We start from the raw sequence: 12,678 nt of genomic DNA, 5'->3' as shown, positions 1-12,678 counted from the left end.
TACTATAAGGTCAGGTTTCCAGCCTATATACTTTGAATCTTTAAAATATTTAAAACGTACCTTAATAAAACGTACCTGGTCTACTCCACTCTCACCAGCAAACAAAGGCTGGAGTCCAAAAAGTAATATTTGTTAAGTAATTTAAAGTGAAAATGCATAGAAATAAGGAAAAAATTTAGCAACTAAACGGCCTGTACGTACCTAGAACAAATGTCAATGGCTGTGGTGTATTTAGTTGCACCAAATATTATTTCAGGTGCTCGATAGTACCTAGAACAGATGTAAGATTATAAGAGTAGCACCAAATATATTTCAGTTTAAGAAAATATAAAAACTTTATCTATATCAGTACCAAATTTTAATTCGAAGATTAAATGGCAGCTTCAGTTGATCCCATACTTGCAGGAGGAGTAGGAAGCAGTAAATGAAGTTGTACACCTCAGCAAAATCTGGCAAAACTGCACATCTTTTCAAACCATTTCTGCAAAAAAATACAAAAAACTTTTATGAGCATACAAATGACTTCCATCTCTGCAAAAAAATTGTAAATACAAGGCACATAACACAATTAGCAAATCCAGTCAGCTGTTTCTTCAAACCTTGACTTTCCTAAAGTGCCCAAATCGAACACATTATCCTACATCTGAAAACAGGTTTCAGAATAAGTACAAGCAAATACTAGCATGCTCATTCCCACTCAGACATGAATCAGAGCATCATAGGAAATAATATCAATATTCTAAAGACAGAAAGCAAAAGAAAAAACTCCAATACTAACAATTTCGTTTAAGGACAACAGCCACCTCTTGTTCTCTTGACTCTCATCAAGAATTTTCAGCATGGCAGGCAATTCTCTTCTTTTTGGTTCATTACCAACATTTCAGTAACATTTTTTATAAAATTTCACAACCATCTTTTTTATTAAGTTCTAGGTTTGGTGAACAAAAACTTTATAATGAAAAAAATATCTTAGAACTTTTGACTTTGTCTCACAGAGCACTTCCTTTTTGGTAGTATGGAGGGTATGAAACTAAAAAGAATCCAACAGGAAACAAGTGAGGATAAAATGATTCACACAGAACTAGACATGAATAGGTTAACAACCCAATGTGTAGGTTGCGAAAAGACCATGAAAAATTACTCTCGCAAGCAAGCAAAGTGTCTTTTTCTTGCATGCTAAAATTCTTTTATTTGATTCAAAATGCATGAAAAGGAAAAATCAATATTAGGCTAGACTCTAGAGACAGCCGAGGAGAAAATTAGAAAGAATCTTCACATAATTTCAAGAATGGTGAAATAGAACATAATGTCAATAAAACTGTAAATTCATCTAAACCTGGTTTTACTGCAGAGATTGAAAAACCAAACAACAGCCCAGTAAGCTCAAAACTCAAAAGGTCCATTTCCAGGATGCAGAACAGTAAATGTAGTTTTTAACATTCAGTACTAGGCAAATAAATGCAGAACTACCCCAGGACAATTCCAATTCAAACAATAAAAAATAATAAACAAATGGATAAGAAAGCAGTCAAAGCACAGCCAATTTATTCACATAACTGAAAGAAAATGAATAGAGGAATTCAACAATATAAAACGTGAGCAACAAGACAGCAATAAACTCTTAAATCAATCTAAGTCCACACTAAACACATAAGTTGGATAGAAACATGAAAACAGACCAAAAGAACATCTAAATAACCAAAATATAACAATTTTATTATATAAAACGTGAGCAACAAGACAGCATTAAACTCTTAAATCAATCTAAGTCCACACTAAACACATAAGTTGGATAGAAACATGAAAACAGACCAAAAGAACATCTAAATAACCAAAATGGAATCACCATTATTATGTAAACATGAAAATGCACAGATTGAAACAAGCCAACTTTGCATGTGCAGAATCATACTCCACAAAACTCATAAACATTAACTTCTCCTAACCAGAATACCAACTTTATGTTTACAGAGGCCTTGATGGAAACTAACATAACTGTTGATATATAACTTATCTAATAAGAATCACAGAATATGCAGAATGTACCTGAGTATTTAGTATCAAGAGAACCATGTATTCAAAGGAAAAGAGCCAGAAATTGATCAATGTATGCAAAACTTGGTCTATATTTCAAAACTGGAATAAAGCTTTCATCTAGTACCAAATACATACATATATAAAGACACAAACACACAGGCATACATCTTCCATTACCTAAATCTGTTTCTTGAAAATAAAAGATAAGTAAGCTTCTATAGGAAACTTAACGAAGGAAGCCAAATCGAGACAAAACACAAAAAAGTGTGGATGAAATAAGCTTAAAAATTTAGGAATGTAATTAAAATGTTAATTAAATGTTAGGAAAAACATTAAAAATTTAAGAATGTAATTAAATGTTAATTAAACATTGAAAACATAAAAGGAAAAACATGTTGAAAGAAACATAAATGTTAGGAAAAACATGTTACCTTGATTGAAATGGAAATGTTTTCTTGAGGGTTTATTTAGAGATGCTTGGGATTGATCTCTAATAATGTCGAGAGACTTCCCTACTCATTGCATTTGAAGAACAAAAGTCTGTTTCTGGTCGACAAAACAATCATATGAGTTCTAAAAATAAACAACATTTAATGATTGGTATAATATTAATTATATTGCATAATAACAGGTGGGAATAAACAAATAAAATGATTAAAAAAACAGCCAGCAATTTGGTATAACATTAACAGGAGAAAAAGGACCAAGCTCAATACCATTAAAAGATAGTAAGTTACATTGTATACATATTAAAAGACAGTAAGCTGTTGTTGCTCCAGTAAATTTGAAAGCTGTCCATATATTTGGGATCATAGTAGATCCAATATATATAAGCACTAACAATATTACTATTAATGCCAAAGACCTTTTTTTACTCTCCGTGAGAGGAGCTGATCCCTCAAACACCAAGTTATCCACGGTTTGTCGTAGAGAAAAGTGAATAACAGGGAAAACCAGAACCAAATGAAGAGCAAATATAATTCAAAGCAGTGCTAAAACAAATTACCAGATTCCTATCAAAATTGGTCAAAACATCACCTTTGAGCTCGTTGTATATAGGTTAAACATTAAAATGGCAAACATATGCATTAGTCATAATAGGGATAACTACTAGTAAATCCAAAATTTCCATTTTCGATCCAAAATCTGGGCTCCTCCTTGGAGCCTCTATCTTCCCTTCAATAAGCTTAATGAATGCAACAACAAAGCAAACCACAATGAAAACAACAGCGAGAGCTACCGAAGCAGCCGAAGTCATGCTCAATGAATCAATCCTATCTAACACGCAAAGTGGAGCAAGAAAAACAACCATAACAACCAAAACCAATAACTTCCTATGATCCCTAAAACTAGTCCTAACCACTGATCGAAACCCCAATATGACGAACCGAACAAGACATAACATCACCCAGACATTACGAACCGAACCAGTCCTAACCACTGATCGAGAATCCCTAAAACAAGCCCCAGAACCTTCATAGTAGCAGGTAAAGCCATGATTCCAGCACCAATAATTGTGGTGGTTCAGTTAAAAACAGCACCAGAAATACCAGACCCGGTATTGGGTTTACTTAAAACAAGGGTATAATCATCGAGATCAACATCAACATCAGTATCAACATCATCATCATCATTAAGATCATCAAAATCATCAATAACCTTGGGATGATTTACCCGGTTCCCATCATCAGAGAGGAGCGATTTTTGTTGGGATCTAAAGTCGTGGTGTTCATTATGCATTTGTAATTCTACAAATGAGCCTTTGGGTATAGCTGAATAATTACTATCCATTCTAGATCAAAGAAATGCTTAAGAAGCTTGAAACTTTGTAAAGATTTCTCAGAAAAAAATCGAATGTAACGATTAAAAAACTTACAAAGAATTGGGAGGAATTGAATTGAATGGAATGGATTTTGAAAGGGTCAAGAAAAAGCAACAGATCCGTGGTGGGTCAACGTTTTTGGATGCTTTATTGGAAGGAAAGAGATAAAGAGCAATGTTTGGAAATAAAGGAAAAGTTTTCCAGTGCTGCCATTGGAGGATATAATTAAAAGCCAAAGCAACATGGCCAGAGCATAATCACTCCCAGACTACTATAGCAACTGAACAAATCAGAGCAGAGGTAATGTGCTAAAAACGAGTTGCAAGTTCTCCATGAATAACATTTAATTACACGAATGACAGAAAAGTCTACAAGAGAAGAAGACATAAGAAAATTCCAGCATACACTACATATCAAGAAAGGAAGTGGTTGTTCAAAATAGCAAGTTCAGTCAATTAAGCTTAATTCCAAAAAAAAAATAAAAGCCAAGTAATACAGTAACTACACATTAATCTAAAGGGGACTAAAAAACTAACCATTTCAAACCCATGAAGCATCTGACCGTCGACGAGAGGAAAGGGAAAATAGTAAGGGATTTCGGGAATGGGGGAACAGATTAAGGGAAAAAAAGGGGACTTGGGGAAAATGTTAGGGATTTCGGGTTTGGGGAATTAGGGGATGATTTAGGGAAAAAGAAAGAGGTGTTTGTTTTAGGGATTTAGGGAAGGAAGACGAGCTGGGGGAAAATGACTTAGCAAAAAAATGAAACCGATTTCGGGTAAAGGGCATAAACCTCAGGAGAGAAAAAATGACGCCGTTTCAAATAAGAAAAAATTGTGGCGTTTTCAGCAACGCGCCGCTAATAAGACCTTTTGCGGCATTTTCAGCAAAGCGCCAGTAACACCTATTTTATCTACACTATAAAACGACGCCGTTCTAATACGCGTTGTGGCGTTTATTATAGAAACGCCGCTAAAGCCACTACTATTCAGAGGAAACGACGCCGTTTTACTCTAATGTATAATGAAATTTTGTGGCGTTTTCTAAGAAAACGCCGCTATTTTCTATCCTTTGCGGCATTTTATGTATAAACGCCGCTAATACCTGAATATTTTATAGAAATTGATCAAAATTTAAAACTATATATTTAGAATTTCTTTTAAATTATATATAAACCCTAAAACCCTAACTATAGTTGAAACTTTAATTTTGATTTAATACACATTTTAAAATACATATTATGTATGCATATAAATTAATTAAATAAAAACATGATGCTGTTTAATAACGTGTAAATATTTTACAAGATCACGATCAAATTACAGTTCATGTACACAATTGCACACTAAACCACTTTTCATATATATATTTATATATATTTTAAAATAATATTTTATATATATTTATCTTATATACATTTATCTTCTAAATTAAAATCCAAAATTATACTCTAAATTTAAAACCCTAAACCTTAGACCACAAACACAAAACCCCTCACCCCAAACTTTAAACCCCAAAACCATTCGGTAACCCCTAAACCAACCATAACTCCTAGACCATAAAGCCCAAACTATAAAGTACTCTAAAAAACTGTTAACCCTAAACCATAATAAACATATTTTTGGGAATTCGTGTGGCCAATGTTAGTGTAGTACAAATTAAAACACACATATATATATGTTTATATTCTTATATTAAATAATATTATGAGTACGTATATACAAAATAACATGAATCTTAGTAAAATCCAAATGTTCTTCAGTTAATTTTTAGCTAATAGTATCATTTCCTTAAACCCTTAACCTAAACTTAATTTTTAACATATTTTATTTCAGACATTCTATTTAATCTAAATATATTTAAACAAAAAAAATAGATAATTAAAAATACACAATAGCATTATTATTTATACAAAGTTACATAACTTTAATAAAACAATTAATTCTCTATTGGAACACTCTAGTTATAATGTCCACTCTGTAAGATATTTCTATGTTATATAAGCTTGGAATTTATACATAGTTCAACAAATGCTAATTCCACATTCAAAATCACCCTTTCTTAATAGCATCCCAAGTAAGAATCTGGAAAGGAAATTATCTCTTAAGAAGTTAATAATTGTCCCATTCTAAACTTTAACCCTAACCTTTAAACCCTAAATCATAATCCATAAACCCCGAATTCATCATAAACCTTCAAATACTAGTTAACTCCTAAACCTTAAACCATAGTTAACGATCATAATTAAACCTGCTTAAAACATATATCTTAAACCATAAACCTTAAACTATAATGATAATTAATTCAATATTTTAAATTCAATTAATACTATCTCTTTTATGATTATATAAGAAAATATTTAATATATTGTATAATCATAAATTTTAATAATTATTGTTTTAGAGGTTAGGGATTAGTGTTTATGATTCTTTTTAAGGTTTAGGGGTTATGGGATTTTTAGCGGCGTTTTACCAAAAGCGCCGCTAATGCTCTGGTTTTTAGCGGCGTTTTACCAAAAGCGGCGCTAATGCCCTGTTTTTAGCGGCGTTTTACCGAAAGCGCCGCTAATGCCCTGTTTTAACGGTGTTTTATAGAAAGCGCCGCTAATGCTCTGTTTTTAGCGGCGTTTTACCGAAAGTGCTCCTAATGCTCTGTTTTTAGCGGCGTTTTAGTGAAAAACGCTGCCGTTGTTCTATTTTTACTGACGTTTTTTTTAGAACGCCGCTATTGCTCTGAATTTTAAAATTTTGGCTGCGTTTTTAGTAAAACGCCACTAAAAACGTCGCTAAAGCCCTATTTTCCTGTAGTGGTGTGCGAGTGCTCACAAGACGTTTAGAAATCGTTAGATCTAAAATCACAAAGTGGTAAGTTAGTCGTTTGTGAAATTTCATGCACTTTGGTAATTGGGCCTCGATAGACTAAAACTGGGCCCAATGGGTTACGGGCCCATATGAGAAAAAAAGATAATAAAAAATAGGCAATAAGTATGTTCTATTAGACTGTGGAATCAAAACTGCTTAAACCAGTAAACTGGTCATAAAACTTGAATTAAATGGGCTTAAATTGCCAGTGGACAATGTAGGGCCCATTAGGGGTTTTAGGGCCCAATGGCTAAAATTGTGAAATTGAGATAAATAAATTATTGCAATGAAAAATGGGCTAGTAAGGACCGTAACATTCATGAGAACCCTTAAAACTGATAAAATTACTGAAATACCTTTATAGGTGGAAAATTTACAGATTTACCCCTAGGAGTAAAATTACTGATATACCTCAAGGATTAAGGTTGACCTGAATGCATGTTTGACTGTTACTATTTACTGCATGCCATGTTATTATTATCTGATGCATGGGACTGGGTTATTAATGGAAGAAGTACTGAAAGTGGCTTGTCCATGTACTAGAGGCTTTGCCTCAACTTACTGATATCTGAGCAGCAGTGCTGCAACTGTGGAGTGTAGGGCTGGGTAGGTTGAGCTATTCCCCACATGGAGTGTAGGGCTGGTACGGGTGGAGTGTAGCAGTTGGTTATAGGCTGGGTTGGGCTTGCATACACGAGTATGTCTGTTCTGTTCTAGAGTGGGCCACGGGCCATACTGTTATCTGAAAAGGGGCTATGGCTCAGGTTACTGTATTCTGAAAAGGGTTTCGACCCAGTACCCACTGTTATCTGAATAGGGCTTCGGCCCAATGGGCTTGAGCTGACTTGGGCTTTGGATGGGTTTTCCATACACACTGAGTTTTCCAAACTCACCCCCTTTCTCTTCCATCCTTGGAAGTGAGCCTTAGTTGGTGGACTTGGAGTTGGACGGGATTCAGAGTGGCCACGAAGATTAAATTTCTGGTTTTTTTTAAATAAGTTTCAATTAGCTTCCTTTTAAATTTCGCATTTATTTTTGATTATTTCTATTTTGGTTAAAGTTGTAATAAGGCCGCTCTATTATTTTTAGTTTGGGTTTTTAAATTGGTTAGCTCTAGGGCACGTTTTATAAAAGTTACTTATTTTCAAAATATCACGATAACCGAGCAAAGCTTCCGCAACGTAAATATTTTCAAAGGAAATAAATATTTTAAATAGACTTAAACTTAATTTGTTTTTTGTAGACAAGTAATAATCTTAAAGTGTGGCAATGGATGTGTGCATGTCTAGGATTGGATCATGGAAGAGCTAGGTACTTAAGCAGTCTAATTGACTCACCTCCTCTTTTCTTAAATCCTACCTGGTGTGTAGCTTCCATTCACTTTAATTGAAAACAAAAATGTTCTTTAAACACTAAGAAAGATTTTAGATAAAACATGACTTCTCTAATAACGCTTCAATGTGACACGCCAGATTTTGTCGTAACGTCTAGGTTGGGTTTGGGGTGTTACATTTAGTGGTATCAGAGCCCGGTTACAACAACTCGGCTGTAGATCAGGGTCTGAAAATTTTTTCAAAAAACTTTGCTAAACTTAGGCCCAAGAAGGGTATTTTGGAAACAGTTTTGGAAAATTCTTTTCAAAGATTTTTTACAAGGTATACATGTTTTAAGGTTCAATCTTAAAATAGTTTAAGTTTTTCTGGGTTTTTGGAATTTGATAACCAAAGAAGTGGCACATTGAATCCCTAGCACCAAGTCTGTAAGTATTTTTATTTTGTACTGTACTGAAATATTGTTATACTACTATAAATAGTACTGAGACCCTACTATGATTCTTTAGTTAGGGTCATACTGAAACTGTAGAAACTGAGACAGTAGGGAAAACTGAAAACTTTAGAGGACTAAGACTGTAGCTAGGATACGATACTGCGAAAATAAGAACTTTGAAATACTCTTTATGCATAGGACATCTGTATAAATACTAAAATTTTTGAATCATGTGACACCCCAAACCCGGCCCAGACATTATGGCCGAATCTGATGTGCCACACTGAAGTTAAAAACCCATGTTTCGTTTTAGTGCTTTAAAAATTGACTTTTGTTAAGCTAACAATGTGAATGGGAGCTGGGCATCAGGTAGGAATCCGTAACAGAAGAGGTGAGCTATGAAGGTTGCTTAAGTACCAAGCTCTTCTAATGGATCCAATCCTAGACATGCCCACAACCATTGCCACACTTGGTTAAATCGAGTTGTAATTTATTTAAGTTGAAATCTTTGATAAATCGGATAATCGTGGCGTGGTGTTATTTTGAAAACAATTATCATTTTGAAAACACATGCTAAGTCTAGCATATTTATTAACAACTGATTAAAGTTATTAAAAAAAATAATCCCAGAAAAATAATTAAAATGGCCTTATTACAACCCAAAACCAAACAATAATATTAATAAGATAAAACTTATAAAAAATAAATCGGCTACTTATTGCAATTAAAAGAAACAGAAATAGTTGTGGCCATCTCCAAGTCCCTCGCAGCTCCAAACTATCTAAGCTTAGGGATTACCTGCATAGTTAGAAACGGGGTGAGTTTATGAAAACTCAGTGTGTAATCCCAATAACAAACAAACAGTGAAAACATAGTATCAGTACAATCTGGGCCAAAGCCCTATTTAGTCTTGACATATACTGGGCCGAAGCCTTTCGTTTAACGGTTACTGGGCCGAAGCCTTTACTGCAAACGGTATGGCCCTTAGGCCCATTTTAATATCACATGTAATGTCAATGGATGTATGCAAGCCCATTTCAATATCACATGAAATACAAATGAATGTATGCAAGCCCATTTGGGGAGACTACTCAACCCACCATCCGCTACTCTCCACCCGTACCAACCAACACACCATGTGGGGAATAACTCAACCCACCCAACCAATACACCACTGGCAGCATAGCTGCTTTATCATATATCTGGAGGCCTAGCCTCTTTAATAACTGGGGCAAAGCCCTTTGCGGTAAACTGGGGCAAAACCCTTTTCAATAAATTAGGGCATAAGCCATTTTCGGTAAACTAGGGCATAAGCCCTTTTCAATAAACTGGGGCATAAGCCTTTTTGCACTTCTTCCATCCATATAAAAACCCAACCCAATGCAACATGTCATGTATGCAGAATGTCATGCCCATATTTGAATTAAACAATCACAGTCAAGTCATTCATATCACCAACATATATTCACAATCAAATCCGTCAACCACACAGTCCAAGTCAGTCACTTGCCCACAAGGGCACAACAGTCATTTTTCACATTATAAGGGTATTGTCGTAATTTTACCAAATATCAGGGTTTTCCATGTTCATTACAATTATCAATATTTTCGAGTGTTTAAACAATGATCTTTAACCCACTTTATCAAATTCGGGCTTTTGGGTCCAAAACCCTTAATGGGCCCTACGAATGCTGATTTAGCCTACTTAACCCAAATTTTACAACAATACTAACTGTGTTAACGTGCAACTTTTCCAAATTCCATTTTCTATCAATTCTACCCAAATGGGTCCGAAAGCCCATTGGGCCCAATTTCAGCCCATTGAGGCCCAACTTACCATTGTGCACAAAATTGAGTTCTTACCTGTTCCATCGATCCAAACACCGATCTTATCGTATTTATCGCATCTATACCCAAACGTAACATTACAAGTTCCCGAAATACCGGTATTTTAGCATTTCGGCTTCTCAGCAAATATTAATCTAAGCTATTACGAGGGTTAGTACACACCTGTTACGGGTTGAAGTTGAAACGTTTCCAAAATCAATCGCCTACGATAACCACCACCTGTCACTCAAACTTAACTAATCCAATATCAATATATGTAAATCCTAAGCACATTAGTCATACGGAACATAAGGGCATATTCGTCATTTTACTATACAGGGGTATTACGGTCACTTTACCCTACAGGGGCTTTACGGTCACTTTACCCTACAGGGGCTTTACAGTCTTTTTACCTAATAGGGGTATTTTAGTCATTTCATCCTACAAGGGTGTTTTGGTAAATCTATAAACCAAGGGTATTTCAGTAATTTTGTAAACCAATGGTATTTCCATAATTTTTAGAAAGTCAAGGGTATTTCTATAACTTTGTAAATCAGGGGTATTTTGGTAATTTTACAAATTGAGGGTATTTCGGCAATTTCACAAACCAGTGGTATTTTCGTAATTTTACAAACTAGGGGTATTTTGGTAATTTTACAAATTGAGGGTATTTCGATAATTTTACAAACCAAGGGTATTTTAGCAATTTTACAGACTAGGGTATTTTGGTAATTTTACTGATCGAGGGTATTTTGGTAATTTTGTAAACCGATGGTATTTTAGTAATTTTGTAAATCAAGGGTAAAACAGTAATTCTATAAATCGAGGGTAAAATGGTAATTCTATAAATTGAGGGTAAAAAGGTAATTCTATAAATCGAGGGTACTTTGGTAATTTTACAATTTGAGGGAATTTCAGTAATTTGGTAAACTAAAGTATTCTAAATAGGGATAACAATACGAATGGGCCTAAAGCCTATTCTCGGCCCAAATGGGCCCACACGCTTGTGTGACCCTTTTAGCCCAGATCTAGCCACAGATATGAGATTCACCTAGCCTAGTCTAATATTTACTACACAATCAAACAACTTATCCAATTGGGCCCGTAGGCCCATTAGGCCCACATGACCCTTTTCGGCCCATCGCGGCCCAAAGTAGCCATCCTACAGCTAGAGTAGCGAGAAATACACACCTGATAGGAGACTGGAATTAATCCACGCTCCGAGCACTCTTAGCCGATGCCCAACCCAAACGAGCACGCCATACAGCGAAAGGGATCAGCCAATAAAGGTACTTTTACTCTCCTCATGGTTCCCTCTATTTAAAGCCAGCTTTGCATCCACTCTTATGTTAGCTTCCCGATGTGGGATCCCTCCAACATCAGAGTTTAAATTCAACACCAACTCTTGCCGCCCCCTGTTAGCAAAATAAATGCTCCTTGCTTGCCATGGGATTCAAACCCATGCCTCCCCTCAGATGCTCCACACGCTTCTTGCCACTAAGCCACAAGGCTTTTTGTGTCATATTTTATCCCCAATTAATTATAAGGTCCAAAGGCCAAAGTCCAGGTTCCCTAAAAAAACCAAAATAAATTGCAAGAGCCAAGGCTTGAACCCAGGCTCCTATACAACCTTAATGACGCCACAACCACTAGACTACATGCTTCCTTGTGTCATTTATTTACCACAATAATTTAAAAGGCCCTCATCCAAGCATCCAGGTTTTTTTTTCACTTAATACCAAAATTTTTGCTAAAGCCCAAGTTTGAACCCAAGATTTCTCCAACAGTTCTTAGAGCCATTAACCACCAAAGCAAACATTTAATTGTTTCATTTCATTGCACAATTAAATACCTATATACAACCTCCTTACGGACCCCCACTCAAGGCCCAAACTTCTAGACTCAAATTTGGGGTGTTACAAATCAAGATCTTGGTAGTTATTGTTATGCATGTTGATAATGTAGAGTGTTGATATGGATTCTGAGGGTAAGCAAAGTCTGCCAACTTCGGGTAGTGGTAACTCGGAGCTTGGGACTGAGGCATTGGCCGAGTTAGTAAGGAAAGTGGTAGAAGAAGTATTGGAGACTAAGGTTAAGGAAATTAGGGAAACGCTTCAAGCAGGGTGCTTGGAGTGTAAGAAGAGGAAGGATTCTAGTTCTCAGAAGATAGAGCCTCGTTCTGTGAAACATGTTAATACACGACCAAACTTTTCGACCTACAAGAACTGTAACAGGCGTCATCCAGGTGAATGCCATAGGAAGACAAGAGCATGCTTTAGATGTGGTTCCAAGGAGAATCGAGCTCAGGATTGCCAAGCTTATTTTATTTAAGTGTGTGTTACGAGTTGTATGCGTACTTGATAG

At 35.4% G+C, this 12,678-nt stretch overlaps 1 protein-coding gene and 1 pseudogene across 1 annotated transcript; both read right to left on the bottom strand.

The window, feature by feature from the left end:
* Positions 1-2,691: 2,691 nt before the first annotated feature.
* Positions 2,692-3,438, bottom strand: LOC121205018 (amino acid transporter AVT6E-like; annotated as a pseudogene).
* Positions 3,439-3,541: 103 nt separating this feature from the next.
* On the bottom strand, positions 3,542-3,830 carry LOC121204820 (amino acid transporter AVT6E-like). Its single transcript, XM_041075405.1, has one exon. It carries the CDS (start codon positions 3,826-3,828, stop codon positions 3,562-3,564), a length of 267 nt encoding a protein of 88 aa, XP_040931339.1. The 5' UTR covers positions 3,829-3,830; the 3' UTR covers positions 3,542-3,561.
* Between the last annotated feature and the right edge of the window lie 8,848 nt (positions 3,831-12,678).

This window comes from Gossypium hirsutum, chromosome A08 (genome assembly GCF_007990345.1).
Source record: "Gossypium hirsutum isolate 1008001.06 chromosome A08, Gossypium_hirsutum_v2.1, whole genome shotgun sequence".
Taxonomy (NCBI): domain Eukaryota; kingdom Viridiplantae; phylum Streptophyta; class Magnoliopsida; order Malvales; family Malvaceae; genus Gossypium; species Gossypium hirsutum.
The sequence above is the reverse complement of the archived record's forward strand: the minus strand, read 5'-3'. Positions and strand labels throughout refer to the sequence as shown.